This window comes from Ailuropoda melanoleuca, chromosome 18 (assembly GCF_002007445.2).
Source record: "Ailuropoda melanoleuca isolate Jingjing chromosome 18, ASM200744v2, whole genome shotgun sequence".
In the NCBI taxonomy this organism is placed as follows: Eukaryota; Metazoa; Chordata; class Mammalia; order Carnivora; family Ursidae; genus Ailuropoda; species Ailuropoda melanoleuca.
This window is the reverse complement of record NC_048235.1, coordinates 12697390-12718323: the sequence shown is the minus strand read 5'-3', so window position 1 is coordinate 12718323 and position 20934 is coordinate 12697390. Positions and strand designations below refer to the sequence as shown.

The 20934-nt window shown below is 41.6% G+C and overlaps 1 protein-coding gene across 9 annotated transcripts in view; it reads right to left on the bottom strand.

Moving 5' to 3' along the window:
- STOX2 (storkhead box 2) overlaps window positions 1–20934 on the bottom strand; it is a 228274-nt gene that overhangs the window by 58351 nt on the left and 148989 nt on the right. The window contains exon 1 of one of the 9 annotated variants that reach the window (XM_034647684.1): window positions 989–3177. The exons of the other annotated variants lie outside the window; for them this stretch is intronic. Within the exon in view, the coding sequence (XP_034503575.1) occupies window positions 989–1040 (52 nt within the window). The 5' untranslated portion in view covers window positions 1041–3177. Of the gene's footprint in view, window positions 1–988; window positions 3178–20934 lie in introns of those variants that run through there. 9 annotated transcript variants of the gene reach the window in all.

The window sequence follows — 20934 nt, the reverse complement described above, 5'->3', positions numbered from 1 at the left end:
AACACGGCATTTGGAGACGCTGCCCTAACCTTTCCAGGGCACTAGGTTACTGTTTATGAATGTGATAAAATTCCCTAACCACCTAAAAACCCTGGCGCGAGTCCAAGTCACTGGCGGCTCCTAGAGGACCGCGTTCAGGGTTTGGCTCACGTGCCCCGGTCACAGCAGCACCTGGATGGATTTGCTTCACAAACCGCACACACACACTTCTAGATCTCTGCGTCTGCAAATGCAGCCTCCCCTTAGAGCTTTAAGTTTAAACTGTCAAACCATTATTCAGCAGATAATCTGGGAGCAGTCAGATATCACGTTCCATTAATGACAACCACCGTGAGATCTCTATTAGGATATAAAGCAGCCAATTGCAAGGAATCTCAAATGAGCTCAACCTCCTGACCAAGCGAATCCGACACTCTTTACAACCTCCTCTGCGTCTATTAAAAGACTTATCACAAATAAAAGACTTTACAAAGTAATCAACACCAAAATATTCTCTAGAAAGGAACAAGTTTGCTTACCCAACATAAATGCACTTTAATACACCATTTATCCATCAACAGATATTGTCACTGATGCCAGCACTCAAAAGAAATGTTGACTCTAAGCAGAATGACTAATATGGAGGGTTATCTCTTTTTTTAGAAGACGCGTGAGATTCTATATGCAACATACACACGTGTTAAGTTCTCTATAACGTACACATGCACGTATAAAAGAATGAATAAAAGCAGCTGTAAAACTTCTTAACACGTTCAAGTCCGTAATTAACGCAAATAGGAATGAAAACATTCTAGACTGCAGTCTTTTGGAGGCAGGAGCTCATAATCCCCAAAGATTCAGAAGCATTACCTCATTGCAGCCTTGAGACAAGCTGAGCATTCACTCTAGGCCTTACCCAGCATCCTCCGGTTCACACAAAGACAACAGAGGCGTGACCAATCACATTGTGGCTAGCAGGCACCGTTTCAAAGCCCTCTCCCAGTATTACCCATTGACATGCTCGCTGGCAGCCTGCTGAACTTGTCGTCATGGCAACACATCCCAGCTGCTCACCGAGGCTTGTTATATTACTTTTCCTTTTCACCACTCACTTAGCTAATTAAAAATTTAGGACTATGTTTTGCATGTTGGACGCAAATTGAAACAATGCAGGGTCCTTTCTCTCTTTTCTTTCTTTTTCTTCTTCTTTTTTTTTCAATGGAGCTTTAAATAATGCTGGGAAAAGCGATTTGAAGGACACTCCCATGAAGTCCCAATATAACCAATCAATAGAGAGACTGCATGTAGCTCCAGCCAGATGGAATTTGTCGCTAGACCGCTAGACCTAATCTGCAGCAAAGCAAAACCACCATGAACATCGCTAAATACGTTCTTCCTGTTTTGAAACATATAAGCCAATTCAGCACAGATGATCTATGTTGAAATATCCATATTATTCTTGGTCAGAATGCTCTTTAAATATTTTTGTTTAATGTGATTCTGATTCGAAGCAGCTTTACCCATAATTCCACAATGCAAGCAGGGTAAATAAATAAATAAATAAAGCACAGAGGAAAAAAGATCCTGTAAAAACGGCCAATACAGCAAGTGCTGAAAGAGGTTCCAGCAGAAAGCACGTCTGTGGACCTGCCATATGTTTGAGATCTGACCACCGAAATGTACCACCGCCACAGGAGGATGAAAACAGCAGCTCTGCAGTCGGAAGCCCACGGAGAGAGGGTGCCAGTTTTTGTTTACCAGAGACAGAGACAGAGACATCAACGAAACCTCCCAGACGGGTTCAGGGATGATGGCTGCCTCACACACATTGCCTTTCTGCAAACCCCCCTTATGCCTCCAAGTGATACCTGACAATCCGAATCGATACCACATTCTAAGAATTCTACCGTAAAAATCTCCCTTGCTTCTTTTTCATGTCAGCTCTCCACTTAACATATTTAATAGAGTAGAAAGAAAATTAAAATCGGAGATTCTGTTCATTGTGAATAAGCAGAGATAGCAGACCTCAAAGTGGTTTCGAAAATCCAAGTGCTAGAGTTTAAGGGAAAAGTCAGTACTAATTTCAATTAAATGAGAAAACCAAGATATCAAAAACAGGCTTGGAGAGGCGGCTTGGCTTCTGCTTGCTCCCAGGTAGGTCTGCTCATTTTCCTCTCTGAAGTAATCCACGACTGCCGCTGTCCTCAAACACAGGGCAGACACAGACTCTGGCAGGCAGGCCATATGCCCTGCCAAGGTCCCCCCATCTCTGAGTTTTCAGATCTACCACCAAATACCACTGAAAGAAGTCCCACCCACTGAGATAGTTAGAAATGTCTAAGAAGCCCTATAGAATTCTAATTTGTCTGTGAGGGCTATGGGAGCAATGCTGGCCTATGAAAGCCAAGGAGAGGTGATTGGCAGAGCTATTTTGGGTATTCAAGGTAAATACTGTTTACTCTCTCCCTGTCTCCCCACTTCAAGTAACCAGGAGATGGAACATAAATGAGGCTGGTCTCCGGTAAACACGGGAGGCTGGAAACAGGACCTCCTAACTCCCACTAAGAGGACAGTAAGTGGACTGGAAAAGAAGAGAATGGAAGATAAAGCCATCAAATAATTCTGGAAGCTGGAAAAACAGACGGATGAGAGGTAGCTGAATGGAGAGAGCAAAGAAAGTTTAAATATACATGCAAGAGGAAAAGCATACCACGGATGGTGGTGTGGGTGTAGTAATTCAGGAATGATGTTGTGCGTATGGTGAGGTTGAGAAAGTGAGTAAATACATTGTGGGAGAAGGAATATACACGTAAGTCTGGGGAGAGGGGAGGAGGAGCCCCGTTTCCTAGCTCTGTCACCGAAAATCTCTAGAAGCAATGCTACCCCAGTAGCAAGGAACCCACACAGTATTCAAGATCTTGGGTTCTAAATACCATCCCCCACTGAAAGAAAAAAGGATTCTCAGAGAAATGATTGGTCTCAGGTCTGAGGCAAGAAACACACAAGTGAACCAGGAACATCTTTTTGTGCCAGAAAACAAGAAAAGGCTCCAAAACTGATGGGGACACCTGAAAAGACTCAGGGACCAAAGTGAAAGGGTTTCCTTGGCCAAATCAAAAACAAATTGAACATCAAATCATGTGTATGCAAAACACTATATAAAACACTGAACGAAAAAGAATCCATGAGTAACATTGTGATACCAAAATAAACGAACAAATACAGAGTGTGCAGAAACAAATAATGCTTTTTTTTTTTTTTTGGTTCACAAATGAACACCAGTTCGTAACTTCAGAAGAAATTAAAGAATTAGAATCTGCATTTTTAAAAAAGATTTTATTTATTTATTTGACAGAGATAGAGACAGCCAGCGAGAGAGGGAACACAAGCAGGGGGAGTGGGAGAGGAAGAAGCAGGCTCCCAGCGGAGGAGCCTGATGTGGGGCTCGATCCCATAACGCCAGGATCACGCCCTGAGCCAAAGGCAGACGCCTAACCGCTGTGCCACCCAGGCGCCCCTAGAATCTGCATTTGTAACCACCATTGTAATCAAAGGCACTGAACGAGAATTACTGATGCATGATAAAAACACACGGTAAAAGACTGCTGGAGAACAAGAATTCATACAGTCTCAAAGTATCAACAAATAGATTACTTTTTAATTACGAAAGGAAAAAGATGATGGCAAAGCCAGGCTGACGCCACCATAACCAAGTGATCAAACTTAGCATCACCAATGAGACAAAGAGCCAGCATATGTCTCCTAATGTTATGCACTGAAAAGCACACAATCCAACCTATGACATACTCTTGCCAAAAAAAAAGTTTAATCTATGTCTAATCATGAAAAAATAATCAGACATACTTCAAATTGTGGAATGTTCTACGAAACAACTAGCCTGCAATGTTCGAGAAGATTAATGTCATAAAAGACAAAAGGAAGCGGAAAACTGCTCTAGCTTAAAGGAAAATGAGGACACGCAACACGTGGGGCTTGAGTGGAACCTGGGATTAAAAAATAAAAATCCAAAGAAAGCAGCCATAGAAAGCATTACTGGAATAACAGAACAAAATTAAATATGAGTTGTACACTAGATAATAGGATTATATCAATGTTTAGCTTTCTGAATTTGGCAATTCTGGTTTCATTATGTAACAGAATATCTTTGTTCACCCTAAAGATGAAGTATCGTGGTGCTTGCACCTACTCTCCAATGCTACTAAAGACAGACACATGATAGATGATGGATAGATGGATGGATGGATGGATAGATAGATAGATAGATGGATAGACAGACAGACGTTTGGGTGGATGAACAGATGGACAGAAGGACAGATAGAGGGACAGATAGACGGATGGGTAGGCAGATGGATGGATAGATAGATGGATGGATGGATAGATGTACAGACAGATAGACAATGAACAAATGTGGCAAAATGTCAACAATCAGTAAATCTAGGTGAAGGTTATACCGGTGCCCATTTCATTTGTTTTGTAACTTTTATGTGGTAAGAAAAAAATTCAAAGCTGGAGAGGGAAAAGAAATCTGGAAAGTCTCTAGAATGTAGGTATCATTAAAGGTGAGGTATGGAACAGACTGAAATAGACTACTGTTCGAAGACCTTAATAAAAGTGGATTTGGGCACTCATTCCCATGCCTCCATCTAAATAGTGACCTCTCCTCCTCGGCAGACATAGGAATTTTACAGTCTGCAGAGGTTAAACTGGATGATCTTTGACTCAGGGACCCCAAGCATAGCTTAGGGAGTAGTCAGATGCTGAATAAAGTGGGATTTTGTGAAAAACAACATACTTCACTCAGCCTCTAGAATGCCAGCAGCCAATCAGGAGACTAGCAGACTCTCCTGGGGAAGCCGGCTAGGCAAGAGAAAAGACCCACTGTAGCCCTTCTAGATGTCTCTGCAAGAAGGTCCAACAGAGGACAAACTCTATGTCCCACAGAACTTCCAAATGGCATTTTAGTGTCTCTGGGGATCAAGACAAAAACTAGAAAAGGAACTCTAAAAAAATGGAGACAGGGAACAGAGTAGAAGAACCCTTCTCCAAACCCCTAAATATTCCCAGGAAGCCACTGGAGAGATGGCCTGGCAAAATAAGGATATAAACTGAGATCTACAAAGACATGGGTCTTAGAAAACAGCGGATCCAACATAAGAGTGGTGAGAAGAAAACTCCCAGATAACAGCTGTTTGCCAGCCTAGAAAGCAATTAGTCCGGATCAGAAAAGGAGGACAAGGTGCTCTGAAGGGAAATTCTCCAAGAAAATAGGGGAATGGGTAGATCATTTGAAATATGAGAGCACTTTGAAAAAAACAAAAACACTTGTGGGTATATGGCACCTCTCATGGAGCATTTGGGAGAAAAATTAAAGATGGATATATAAAAATCTATGCAATTCAAAAAAGAAAGACAATCATTAACTGCAGGCAAAACAAACAGTTGCATAAGAAAGTAAATGGACTCAGTGAAATTCTTGATCCTTCATTAAACAAAAACTATACAGTCATCGTAACATGAACACTGATTACTGATTTATCTTTAAATTCTTATATAACTGCATTGGAAAGATCAGGGGAAGGGAAGTGAGGTTACGAGGAAGCTAAATCTTCATGTACCCTCCCAGGAAGACAAAATATAAAATATAAAATTAATAAATTGAGATACAGCATTACAAGCACATAATTTAGAAACTGAATAAATAGTAAAGAAACACCTAAAAGGGTTGGCAGGGATGACCCCTAGGAAGTAAGAATCAGAAATGGTGGGGGATAGAGGGTAATGGGGTGTGTGTGTGTGTGTGTGTGTGTGTGTGTGTGTGTGTGTACTTAGCCGTATCATTTTCTAAACTTTGTAAAGGTAAAAATTATGTGATAAAAACAAAACTCTGATGAATAGTATACACAGGGGTAGCGTAGAAATCAGTGCATTAGTAATACCTTTTCTGAATACCTCCTATGGGTCCAGCACTTACTAGCTTTGTGACTTTGGGCAAGTTTTTAATGTCCTAATGTCTCAGTCTGTGTACCTGTAAAATGGGTATAAAAATAATAATACGTATCTCATTAACAGTATGTGGCACAGAAAAAATGCCCAGTCAAGTAAACTATTACTCATGCTGTTATGAATGGGGCCCTGGGTTTGCCACTGGGGAGCACCTGTCCTCCAGGACCTGCCTGGGCAGGTGGCAGTAAAGTGATAGAGATGTGGGGCTAGGAGAGAAGTGCCTGTAGTCTACTTCCCCTTAGCACCCCAGCACAAAAGATTAGCATTTCCAAAGTAAATTCCAGAAAACACTAGTCCGAGAAAACACTTCTTGAAAAACAGTCTTGTGGTCAAACCAATCTGGGAAACCACTACATATTACACGTTTCGGGAGAGTCACCACTCAGCTAGCATATTTACGGCTCTGCAGTCCTGTGGTAAAGAGAAGGGTTCAAATCCACTATTTCCCAAACTCATTTCACCAGGGAACCCTTTTCTTTTCTGGAGAAACAAGTCTCACGAAAGTGGTGCTCCAATGAGACATTCGGAGAGCCATGGCCATAGAGTTTTAAGACTGTGAAGAGGGAGAGACTTTCATTCTGCTCCTCCAATTTCATAGACTTTTAAATTCCCTTTTCATTTACCACAATCATTTTGACAAATTTAAAAGTGGAAAAAATATGTTTAATAGAAAGCTCCCCTGATGATATTACTTTTGTGAACAGGAATCTACTATGTATTGATGAGATCTGCATATACTTTTGAAAATGATCCTATGGTTGACGTCAGATCATTCACAACCAAGACAAAGCTCCAATAAAGTTTTTAGAACAAAGGTAAAATCAGGAATGGATTCTTTGCGCTTATGTTTAGAAGATGACCATGAATCGTGGGTAATTTGTGAAATGGGACACGTTACGGTTTTGGAAGCATCTATAACAAATCTACATTGCAAGACCTCCACTGGAACACCTTCTCAGAAAAAAGGAGCAGGTGGGTTCGGCAGCCGTTTTGCGGTCTTGAAATATGCATGACTCGGATTATTTTATATTCACTTGCTTCTCTTGCCTTTTGAGAAAACTCAAAATGCGTTCTCTCAGCGCGGGCGGTTTCTGAGAAAGCGAGTCTGGAAATTCAGTGTTGTTTAGTTCACGAAAAACAAACAAATAAACAAACAACTGCTTCCACATGTCAGAACTGAAAAGGTTAGAGGAAAAGCCCTGGACAGTAAAAACAGTCGATCACCTGCTTTTCAAAACCTGGAGAAGAGACTGTCTTCTTCCAAGTCACTGATGGAGATACCTGAGAAGGGGCAGCAAGGACGACCTGCCTTCCCCCATCCTTGAGCTTCTTCCCTCAATGCCCCCCACATGGAACGGAAAGGGGCTTTCTAAGGGGCCTCAGCGTGGTCATGTCATTCCCCTGAGGAAAGCCTTTCAACCACTGCCCTACACTCTTCTTACTGAAACTAAACCCTCTTTAACATGGGTTGTAGAGTGCTTTCTGCCATAACCCCAGCTAACAGTTCTTGGCCAGTGTCCTCCTACGGGACTGTGACCTGCTGAAATCAGTCCTCCCTGGGCTGCCTGTTTACGTGTCTGGAGTCCTCAGCCCTCTGGAAGCTCCTTGAGGTAGCAGGTCTTATAGGATGTCACACCCCCAGTGAGCGGTGTGCCAATATGCCATTCCATTTCTTTGGTACACTGTGATCTTTTCCAAACTCACCCTAATCACGCCACTTGCCTCACTGAGGACAGCCCGTGACTCCTGGGGCACTCGGGCTCTCCATCCTGCCTCCCACGAGCTCCTTGGGAGCTCCGGCCACACTGGCCTCCCCTCTGCTTCCTGCTGCCCGACACTCTGCCCAGAGTCCTACCCAGGCCAGGTTTCATGGCAGACTTCGTGTTTGATGCTGTCTCTCTCCCACTAAACTGTTGGTCCATGAAGGTCCTCTGCTCACCAGCAGATCTCCTCAAATAATCCCCAGACCACCACCAGGCCCTCAGCGACTCTCCATAAATGTGTCCTGAGTATATGAATGAACGAATGAATGAATGAATGCTTGAATGATGTGTCTAGATCCACCTGGCGAAACAAAACTAAAAAGAATTTCAGCTTTAGCCGCCCCTTTTATGAAACAGCAGTGTAATTTGGTAAGTGTAATGCAGTTGACACATTAATCAAATATAATAAAACTGCTGTGCCACGGCCAGAAGAGCATGCCTAAAATGAAAATTTCGTGATGTTTAATTCAAGTTATTAACTTTCACGGGGAGACCTTAAACCCCTCAGAGGTGCACGATGTAGGAAAAGGGGCTCCAGGAGACGTGGGATGGGCCAGAACATTACGTAATGCCGACCACCACAGAGCACTCCCACGTGAAAGCCCAAAATGTAAAGCATCATTCGGCTAAATTTCTAAATTTATGAGACCCTCAGCCTAAAACAACAACAGGAACTCAGTAAGGAAATAGGATTTACCAATATAAAAATACTTGGTGAAAATGTGAAATAAATGAATGCTCGATTTTTAAAAGTACAGCAAATCCCAAACCCAAAACATGGGGCCTATAATGCCAGTTTACCGAAATTAAAGAAGGAGAACAGAAGGAAAATGGTATCTTCGAGTTCCCCTGTTTAAGGAATCAGTATTTTGATTCTTTGAAACCTTGCCTATTTGAGTATTTGGTTAGCAACGTGGCTCCTGAGTTTTTATGACTTGAGATCATTTCTGAGCGCTCCGTTTTTGTACATTTCTCCATCTTTCTTTGGTGCCGGATCTTTAGGTCTGGCTGGCTGGTGGCTATGAACACCGCTCCACCCCAACTATGACACCAAGAACTTCAATGTCCCCATGAGGACATGCAAATAATTATCAAGACTATAGGGGCACCTGGGTGGCTTAGTCATTAAGTGCCTGCCTTCGGCTCAGGGCGTGATCCCGGAGTCCTGGGATCGAGCCCCACATCAGGCTCCTCTGCTGGGAGCCCGCTTCTTCCTCTCCCACTCCCCCCTGCTTGTGTTCCTTCTCTCCCTGGCTGTCTCTCTCTCCGTCAAATAAATAAATAAAATCTTAAAAAAAAATTATCGAGACTATAATGCCACCACCACATGGAATTTTAATTAGCAGATATCACTTATCTTACTTTTCTCATGATCTTTAAGAATCAGCATTTTCTTTCCACAACGGATAAACCGGGAGCAAGGAGAAGAAAAGAGCTCAGATCTACTGAGCGCCACACCTTAAGTACCAGGGACAGTATTTTACCTGTTGTCTCATTTAATCATAATAGCAACCCAGGAAGTTAGGTCTCATTATCTCAATTTTAAGAATAAAGTATTAAAAAGTTAATGGCTTCTCCAGAGACTACAGTGACAGCCTTGAGAGCACCTGGGTCCCCATCGAGTGATTATTACCCAAACCAGCATTGAAGTGACCAACAGTAGTGTGGAGCTAAATTGGAAAACACTCCACCTGCCAATTTTGAACTGCTACGTATCAGTTTAAGGACAAGTAATAAATGTGCGAGCTAAAAATAGTCTATCTCTGGGCTTCTACTTTTGAAAGGAAATAAGTCTTCACTACTTGCCAAGAGTCGCTCTCTACTTACCCTGAGATGGAAGCTTGTTAGACAACAGCACCTTGTTACAAGTTAGGCTAGCACAGAATCAAGGAAAAACCCAACTAATTATAACACAAGATGCCAACCGCTATATTGGTATGTACCAAGTGGTCCTGGGACACACAGAGGGAACATAAACTCTGCTTGGGAGAACCCCAAAAATGTCCCAGAGAAAGGTGAGCGCCAGGGAGTCTTTGGGAAGGAGTAAGAGGGAAAGGCATTCCAAGCAGAGACAAGAGTGTGTGTACTACAAAAATCCGCAAACGTTGGCTGAGTACTGAGAGTAAGGTAACTACTACTATTTAATCCTACAACAGTCCAACCAGGTGGTACTATTACCATTCACTTTTCACAGGCAGGGAAAGCGGAGCACAGAGAAATTAAATCATGCATCCACCTGGTGGAAAAGGGTATCACCCAAGAGCTGAGACAACAGGGCATACTTGGGGATGAGTGCTGAGTAAGAAGGGCAGGTTGGTTTCACAAACGACACAGTTAATACACCAGTCAATGCTGAGGCCAACAGTTAAGTACGACATTATTACGTTCTTGCTATGTGCCTGGCACCTTCTACATACATGACTCATTTACTCCTCACATCAATCGTTTCTCTCTTTTTTTTAAAAGATTTTATTTATTTATGTGACAGAGAGAGACAGCCAGCGAGAGAAGGAACACAAGCAGGGGGAGTGGGAGAGGAGGAAGCAGGCTCCCAGCGGAACAGGGAGCCCGATACAGGGCTCGATCCCAGGACCGTGGGATCATGCCCTGAGCCGACCCTTAATGACTGAGCCACCCAGGCGCCCCACATCAATCGTTTCTCAAATAGTTGTTCTTACAATGACCATTTTATAAACGAGGGCATTAAGGCTAAGAAAAGCTACGGAATTTGTCTGGGATCACGCAGTAAATAAATGCTGAATTCAGGACCTGAAATGGAGTCAGTCTGGCTAGACAGCCCCTGATTTTCACCACGATGCGATGCTGCCTTTTGATTAAACACCAAGAGTTCATTTGAAACAATTAAAAAGTGGTGGTTTTTTTTTTATCTCAAATTCAGCCAATACCTTGTATTTATTTGTTTTAGAATGGGACCAGTTACACAGAAACATCCCTGCATTCTTACCAAAATCATTTACCCTGAGTGCCCATTTACATAGAAAATATTTTAAATTGTTCCATTTAAAAACCTGTATTCCTAAGAGAGCTCTGCAGCTACATTCAAAATGTATTATTCAGATTTAGAACATTAAGCATCTCATGACTGAAGGTTTTTTAAAGAGCTTCAAGAAATACATTCTAAAGGGAGGATACGATGACTGCAGTTCTTGGCAAGGAGAGAGGAAATGATGTGTCCTAGCAAAACAAACCGCAGGTAAAAGAACATACTGAGTGAGGACAGAGCTCATTTCCAAAAGTCTTTGTCAGACCAGTTAGTGTCTTTTAGCTGCCTCCGAGATGATGTGCCCTGACATCAGGGATCGAAAACGCCTTCACTGTCCCGGGTGACATGGTTTTCCTCAGCCCTCTGCAACGTTCATGATCCCCCAAGAAGATCGAACCTTCTTTGTTTTCACAAAACTTCTTCTGAGAAATGCCACAGGTTTCACTCTTCAAGCCTCTTCCACCGGCACACACAGCACTTTACACCCCCCAGAACTGACTTGAGCACAACTCACTTTTGTTCAAAATAAACATAATACAACCTGGAAACGATCTACAAAATCCAAGGGGCAAAATTACTAAATAGATAAGTAAATAAACTGTTCTATCAATAACCAATTAATGTCACTTTGCCATGGATTTCTCACCAATGAATGTGACAATTCCCTCCTCAGCTAAAATGAGATCTGTCTTCTGTCTCCCCCACCTCTATCCCCCAAATTCTGCAACTGGAATTCTCCTGTGTTTTCCCTCCTTGGGAGAAATTTTAAACATCCAAGAGAAATTTTAAAAATGACAAACACCTGCAGAGCCACCACCCCATGCTTTCGACAATGGCTGAAATTTTGTCATCATCTTCTCTATAGAAGAAATGAAATCTTTCCAGTAAAGGTGATCTGATTCATTGTCTCCATACCCACAATCACTCTCATTGATTGTTGTCAATTCTCCCGGGATACTTAAAAACACTTTTACATATGTAAATGTATACACATAGGATATTTGGTATTTGTAGGTGCATAATAAAAGACTTAACTAAATAATATCAGATTGTGGATTGTTCTGTAATTGTGTCTGTCTTCTCTGTTGACGAACCCAGTATCTAGCACTGAGGTCTGGACTGGACGTGGAAAATATTAGATGAGTATCTGTTGAATGAATGAAAGATAGGTTGATAATAGGGAAGTTCCATAATTTGCTGAATAAGTAAATTCTTCCAAACATTCTTCACATCAAACTCAAATGCAAACAGAACTTACACAACTTTTTCACCCGTGTATCTTACAAGTGTGCTCAGTAAATACCTGATTGAATAATGACATCACCTCAATGTATTTGAGTATTCGCTACCATCTGGAAGACCTGGATATCAGCCCCAAGTTAGGCTCAAAGAAAGGTATATTTTCTAGAATGTGGAGGGGTATAACGGCTTCAGTCTCCACTGTGCACAACCTGGCCAATGCACTCACTTTGCAATAGGAATGACCTGATAAATAACTATTTTTTTCTGATTTAGTACTGACAACTAGTCTGTGATGTATTCCCCAAGTTCCTAGCATGGCTTCTTTCCCACCCCACACACTCTGTTACAGCGTTCAGGACACTGTAAGTAATTTGTTGGGTTTATACATCTGTGTTCTTTCTTTTTTTTTGTTTTTTGTTTTATTTATTTTTTATTTTTTAATTTTTTAATTGTGTTATGTTAGTCACCATACAGTACATCCTTAGTTTTTGATGTAATGTTCCATGATTCATTGTTTGTGTACAGCACCCAGTGCTCCATGCAATACATGCCCTCCTTACTACCCATCACCAGCCCAGCCCAATCCCCCACCCCCCTCCCCTCTGAAGCCCTCAGTTTGTTTCCCAGAGTCCATAGTCTCTCATGGCTCATTCCCCCTTCTGCTTACCGCCCCCCTTCATTCTTCCCTTCCTCCTCCTACTGATCTCCCTATTTCTTTAATTTTTTTAATGTTTTTTTTATTATATTATGTTAGTCACCATACAGTACATCCCTGGTTTCTGATGTAAAGAAGTTCGATGATTCATTACTTGCGTATAACACCCAGTGCACCATGCAATACGTGCCCTCCTTACTACCCATCACCAGTCTATCCCATTCCCCCACCCCCCTCCCCTCTGAAGCCCTCAGTTTGTTTCTCAGAGTCCATAGTCTCTCATGCTTCATTCCATCTGCCTTCTATACATCAAATCACGGTTTTCTCAAGGGTAGTACTTATCTTTAACCATCTTTGCATCCACAGCACTTGGCTCAATAGTTCAGTCATAGACAGCTACAGTGGAGTGGATCCCCTTGATTCTTAGAATACCATAAAACTCAACAATGATTCTGTGCTTCCATGTCTCCTCATATGTTTTAAATTTTTGATCACTTTATTTCTTAATATTTTTATTTTTAAAACATTTTTAACATGGAAACTTCCCAAAATTCAAAAGCAGACAGAATGGTATACTCATGTACCTATCACCCAGCTTCAATAATTAATTCATTTTTATCCTTCTTTACAGAAACCAAAGCTGGATATCACAGATGATACATTACAGATATGATTTATTCAAGAAAAACTATGCAAAATCACATGCAAAGGAGAGTCTTTGGCCCTACATCAAAAAGGTGTTTTCAGTTAAAATATTTTAGATCTTTATAAAATGACTCCCTGCCTCAGCTAAGTTTGTCAATTAAACAACCCGCTCCCGGTCCTGTTCATGAAGCTGTGTTCTGGATTGTCAACTCTGCAGACCCAGGGTCACGGTCCCATAATATCCTGCACTGACAATTAACGCTAGCAAAGTAACTGCGTGTCATTAATCATGAAGGATCACTGTTCCTTTCCAGCCTAAGCCTTCATCTGTAATAGTGAACCTTATTACATGTGGACTCTCCCAGTGCCTTCTGTATGCCACTCTGAAAGCCATTTGCATCCCAGAGTCACACATTTCTCTAAAAAGTTTTAACTCCCTCCTTCCAGAGCTGGAATTCAGAGCTCCAGCAATTAGATGGACTGAGAAGTCAAGCTCATACAGCAATCCAAAGCCAGAGGCCAAGCTCTTCATGAAATGAAAATATTTGACTAGGAGAGTCATAATAATCAATTTCACTTCCATAAGCATTGCTTTCCAAAGGAAACTGTTTTTAGAAAGATGTTTTCTAAAGACCACAGGAGAGAGAAAATCCTTTGGAATGTCATCTGTCTGTCCATTGGAACCTGTGCCAGCCCTGTGGTGGCTACAAAGGTCCTGTTTGGTTTTCTCAAGCTGCAACAGCCATTGGCCTGTATTTCACAAATAAAAGGCTTTTTCCCCCTTCGTTTGGGAGTGCCTACAAAGTCAATTTACAAATGTAAATTATGCACTATGGAATTACTCTTTTTTTCTGAGAAAAGGAAGGATTTGGTGAAGGGGAGCTCAAGGACTAGAGGTTTTTGCATATAGGTCACAAAAATGAGACAGGGAAGTGTAGCTGTCTCCTAGATACAAGCTCAGAAGAATTCGAGGCCTCTCAGGGATTCTTCAGCAGGTGCGTGGACACCCAAATCTAGCCATCTCAAATCTGGCCTGACAGGGCAAGTCACGAGCGCCCTACGATTCTCTATTTTTCATTTTTTGTTTTGTTGTTTGTTTAAGGAAGAAGCTTCGTCCATATGTGTATCACAAACGTGTAAGAAAAGTGTTTCACAAATGTCTAAACTAAAAGGAAATTAGCTGGCTGATCAATCAACAGATTTGATTGTGCCTCTGTTGACAGGTCTGCTCTGGGTGTCAAAGTTTATTTAACTGTTGGCTGCTGATCTGTTAATATCAAAATTACACTGATTGTGCCAAAATCAAAGATTGCTCTGCTGTTTACACATTAGGCAGGAAGGCTAATTACTTACTAATCCTTGAGGGTTTTAAACACTTTTGATGTACTAAATACCCCTGAGGACCATACATATTTTTTAATGGGTTGAGGACAGATCCTTCAACACATGTGTAATCTAAAAACTAAAGAGCATGTGACAAATGCCAACAAGGGAATCATTATGTCTCTTGTCATAGAGAAGTCTCAAATTCTCTCTCCGGCCAAAGTTTACAATAAAATATTCACGATCTACTGATTCATATTTCATCCCTGTATTCCTTCTGGGGGAGCTTTTTAATGCATAATACATAAACTTAATAATATTAATATTAACTCTATCTGCCATTTGCCAACTTTCTATGCGCCGGGCACTGTGCTGAGTCCTTACAGCACACCACGTGATGCCTGCCTTTTCACCTCATGCTCAGGACGCTTGGGAGGGATAGACCCCTAGGACACAACGACCGAGGTGCTCAAGAAATAGTTTTTGAATGAATGAAAGAACTGAAGAGGAAGAAGAGAACCAGAAGGACGGGTAAGAAGGAATTTGCTTACAAGTGCGTATTTCTCAAATGCTTCGTCGTCTGCTGAATCCATAGTTCAGTACAGTCATCTCACCGAGTAATTAATTTGGTTCATGGAAAGAGACACTGAAGATAACCTAGTGGGGTTTTTTTGGTGGTTTTTTGGTTTTTTTTTTTACGAACTCATCATCCTTACGTCGGGCCTACGTAAAAGAAGCCAGATCAGAACTTTTTGCATAAAAAGTGGCTGGTTAGCCATACCAGATCAATCACACACACACACACACACACAGAGCAAGTTTTGTATCGCCTGTGTCCACGTCTGTGTTAGCCTGAACAAAAAAATGGTGTCTTTGGCATGGTATTCATCCAAAAGCATTCACGGAACAATTCCTTTATGCAGGAATTAGTAAACAAAATTTTACGACAGTAAAACAAATAGGATTGGAAATTTAGAAAAAGGAATGTGTTTAGAACAAAACAAAATATATCAATTATTCAGGGTAATACAAAGTAGGACATTCTTAAAGAAAAAGCAAGGCAGGCTTTTATGTTGCTGATTTGGGAGTGAATGTAGCATAACCAAATTAGAAAACAGCACTTGACCTCTGTCAGATATCATGCCAACAACCAGCTTGGGTTATCGTAGAGCCTCAGATTAGATTGTGCAATCATTCCTGTTGATGAAAACATCTCCGAGAGGCCGGCTCTTGGATGGCCGCTGTGATAAAAAGCGATAGTGTGCAAAATAGTCGTGCTCAGTGTGGAGCATGAATAAGGGTGGCAGTGTCCAATCTAATTCCCAGGTCTGAGAGGTGGTGCAGTGCCCAGCACGCACATACGTCTCCTTAGTAACTGGAGTTCCTGAGGAATAAAAAAAATAGTTTTCAAATTGCTACTAAGTTGTTAGGACATCCTTTAAAGATTTACTTAGTCATCTGGACCTAAATTAGTGAACAGAATTTCTTTCGCCTTAGGAATGCCAGGACAAAGTTACCGAAGCATGAAAGGCACCGTGAATCCACAGAGTCAGGGAACCCGTGGCTCACTTCCAAGGGCACCCTGATTTCAGAAATGAAAAAAGAGGCATCTTCAAATAAGAGAATACCATAGTTACGATCAGGCCCGACGTATCTATCACATGGCTCAGAATTTTCAGGAATGTTACATCTCCTCACTGTTGTCGCTTCACAGATGAGGAAGCTGAGATGCAGAGAAGTTAGGAAGCAGGTCCCCAGGGCACCGAGCTAGGAGGATGCGAGAACAGGAACTCAGACGTGGGCCCGTCTCCCCCAAGCCGGCACTCCTGACTCGAGCACTGCTCCCATCCCCCAGCAACTCCATCACACCTCACATTACACAGCACTCGAGAGACGCCCGGTCACTGTAAACAACTCTAGTTACTGTCTGTAGTGGGCTGAGTGGGGGCCCCCCAAAAGCTAACCCCCCGGACCAGCGAAGGTGACCGTATCTAGAAAAGGGTCTTTAAGGTAAGGATCTTGGGATGAGAAGATCATCCTGGATTAGCCGGCTGGCCGTAAATCCAATGACAAGTATCCTTCTAAGAGGAAGGCCTCGTGAAGATAGAGGCAGAGATGGGACAGATATAGTCACAGGCCAAGGAAGGTCTGGAGCCACCAGAAGCAGGAAGAGGAAAGAAAAGATTCACCCCTTAGAGCCTTCAAAGGGAGCGAGGCCCTGCCAACACCTCGATTTTGGACTTGTGGCTTCCAGAACTGTGAGGGAGTAACTCTCTGGGATTGTAAGCCACCTCGCTGACCATACTTTGCTACAGCAGCTCGAGGAAACTCCAACACCATCCTTAGAGCCAAGTCAACGAATGACTACGTTGGTTAAAAATCCAAACGACCTGGTCAACCACTAACATTGGTTACAAGTGCAGACTCTGAAAGTAATCTCCGACCCGGGAGATACCAAGGAGCTGACTCTTGACCAATGTCATGACATGGTTCTCATTTTTAAAATAATTTATTTTCAGAAAAAATATTTATAACTAGTAGCTCACTAAAAGACCAGTATTTTATTTTTTTAAAGATTTTATTTATTTATTTGAGGGAAAGAGAGCGAGCTCGAGAGAGCGGCAGAGGGAGAAGGAGAAGCAGGCTCCCTGAGTAGGGGGCTCAACGTGGGGCTCAATCCCAGGACCCTGAGATCATGACCTGAACTGAAGGCAGACACTTAACCAACTGAGCCACCCAGGTGCGCCAAGATCGGTATTTTAAATCAGAGCTGATAGATTGTAACAACTGATATTACAAGGCTAGAAAAGATATCTGAAATGCATTTCAAAACAATCATCCTAAAATGAGACAGAATGTTGTCTCCAAGGTGAGTTATGAAAACCAAAGTTATCACACAGAAGCCACAGCATTTCGGGGCGCCTGGGTGGCGCAGTCGTTAAGCGTCTGCCTTCGGCTCAGGGCGTGATCCCAGTGTTCTGGGATCGAGCCCCACATCGGCCTCCTCTGCTGGGAGCCTGCTTCTTCCTCTCCCACTCCCCCTGCTTGTGTTCCCTCTCTCGCTGGCTGTCTCTGTCAAATAAATAAATAAAAAATCTTTATTAAAAAAAAAAAAAGCCACAGCATTTCAAAGAACAAACTCTGAGAATAAAAGATTCTGCCTATAAACAAACTCATGGAAAAAATAACTTGGAAGAAAATAACCTACCTTTATTTAAAAAGAACAAAAACAACGATGGGGACCCCACACATCATGGGAAAACCACAGGGTACAAGTAATCCATCACTAAACGCTCTTAGGAAAAGGGGTGTTTATAAGATGTGTGTATAAACCAAACAACTGCTTATTTCCTCAGCTTCAGATGGATTCATTATACTTGTGCTTCTCAAACTACCTGTGGCAAGGATGCTTTTGTAAAATATAATAAAAATGAATTATTGGGGGAAATGACACTTAGAACTAAAAAAAAGGAAGTCCAAATTTTTTCATTTTTTATTTCTTCCAAATTTTTATCATATGCAGATATCAAATTGCATTTCAATAAATGTAACCAGAACAAATAAAACACAGGCAGAAAATACAAACTGTGCACACTGTTCATTGAAAGTGTACTCCAACAATTAATTTCAAGAAAAGCTATTATACTTGCAATTCTTTGTCTTTTTGTAATTGTAATGGAACAAAATTTATGAGAGAAATAGTATTCCCCATATTAAATGTCAATATGCACACCCTGAACAAACTAAGTATATCAATAAGGTTTTTAATGTCACAAATGAGCTTGCTTCTTGCTTGTTAAGTTACTAATCTAAACTGGATGGATGGCAATGCTCTTGCAAGAGATAATGTGTATCTAAAATGCTTCTGTGTTTTGTTTTATTAACAGTCATAGTAGAGAAATCAGTTTCAAAAAGGTATGTTAAATGGGAATGGAGGAGATCTGAAAGCAATTCAGCAAGCTTGGGCCTTTTTTTTTTTTTTTTTAGTTTTTACTAAAANAAGCCAGAGATGCTGTTTTTTTAAAATTTATCTTTAATCCTTCATCAATAGTCAATGCCCACAATTTATCCAGTAAAGTCAGAGTTGAGTTTAAATCATCTATTGGGGACACCTGGGTGGCTCAGTCGGTTGAGCATCTGCCTTCGGCTCAGGTTCTGATCCCAGGGTCCTAGGATCGAGTCCCGCATCGGGCTCCCTGCTCAGTGGGTAGCCTGCTTCTCCCTCTGCCTGCTGCTCTCCCTGCTTCTGTTCTCTCTCTGACAAATAAGTGAATAAAATCCTTAAAAAGTTTTTTTAAAAAATCATCTATCGACGAAAAAAGTGGTTTCCAGGTTTTGTAGCCTTGTGGGTTATAGAAACTAATCTTAAGATGGGGCACATGGGGGCACCTGGGTGGCTCAGTTGGTTAAGTGTCTGCCTTTGGCTTGGGTCATGATCCTGGGGTCCTGGTATTGATCCCCACATCAGGTGCCCTGCTCAGTGGGGAGCCTGCTTCTCCCTCCACCACTGCCCCCTGCTTGTGCGCTCTGTCTTTCTGTGTCAAATAAATAAAATCTTACCAAAAAAAAAAAAGGAAGATGGGACATACAGTAACAACATCCTCCTAGCTCAGCTCAAACCACACCTGAATTCAACAAGACAGTCCACAAACAATGTGCTTGGACATGGCTGAAATGTCAATCTCCTCTAGGGTTTAGATGCCTGCTCTTAAGGTATTTTTAAATATTTTAACCACTTTATGGAGGTATGACTGACATACAAAAGGCTGCACATATTTAATGTATGCAACTTGATGATGTCAGAGAGAAGCATACACCCGTGGAACAGCATTATGCCTATAGTCAACAGCACTGTGTTGTATACTTAAAAATCCGCCAAGAGGGTAGATCCTATGCTAAGGATTCTTATCACACACACGAAAGACTAATAAATAAAGAGGGCGGGAGCAAACCTTTGGAGGTGCTGGGTATTACTGTATTTCTGTAATACAATAGTCTATAAGCATGCGACTCACAGAGTAAAAACAGGTATACAGCAAGAGACGAGAGTATGTTTTAGACGGCCGTGGCCAACACAATTTCTAGTTCCACCTTCAAAAGAAGACTATTTCTCCCCCCCCACACACACACTTTTATTGACATATAATGACATGCCTACTCTTCATTTTTGAATGTAAGTCCTGGTGGACCCGGCCACCGATCCCACTCAGAGCAGCATTCAGGCAAACTGCCGACATAGCCACGGAAGCACCGTGGCCTCATCTAATAAAGGTGACAGCTTATTATGGCTTCCTGGGTGTTTGAACTAAGGCAAGAAGACAGTGTCTTCTCCGCATTGGAAACTCCCTCAAGTCAGATGAAGAAATCATGACAGCCTTTCAAGAAAGTGACGGCTACACGGGGAATCGGAATGAACTAGGAGAATTCTGGATTAATAATTTTTTTTTAAATGACAGATTTTTACTTCAGCCAAAGCATCACGTATATGAAATACTAGTTTCCATAGGTTTGGGATTTTCCTTGCATGCTACTGAGCTTTCTCTCAGGCAGGGAATGGAAAGGAAAACCCCACCCGTCAGGTGCTGTGGGGGTTACCACAGTCCCCCCGACAAAGGAAGGGTTTAATGGTGCATTAGACACCAGTGCAGAAAAAACTGTGACATGAAAACTTAAGATACTGTCATGATTATTTCCCTCCTTGCTTATGATGCCTACGCCAGAGTTTGCTAAAATTAGTAAGATAATGCCTTTGTGAAGACAACTCATAATACACAAAAGTGTCAATCCTCTGGCCACCAAACTACATCTCAAAATGTTTTAAGTATTGTTCATTCTTACAAAACTTGTCTCAATCACAGTTATAACGGAAATAAGGTAACAGAGCATTTACAAGACCTGTAAGTGGTAACAAAAATAATACTGCACAAAGTTAGGAAGTTAAGACAGTGTCACACAAGCACAGAAGTACCTCCAGGAATACAAGCAGGCTGGTAATTCCAAATATTAAGGAATTCCATGCACTTATATTTCTTAAGTAAGCTTATTAATGATAAAGACTCAAAAAGTCCTTAGTTCCTCATACCCTAGGTTTTTCATTTATGGTCTTCAGACACAGTTGTTCCTACAGAATGTTCACGTATCATCACAATTTCAATGCTTTGGTCCATTTTTTCAGTTTTTGAGCAACTGTCTAATGCAAAAAAAAAAACCCATAAGGCCTTATAAGAAAGTAAAATAATATATGACAATAAAGTAAAATAGTCTTTTGAATAAATTCATGACCCACTGTAAGAGAAAAA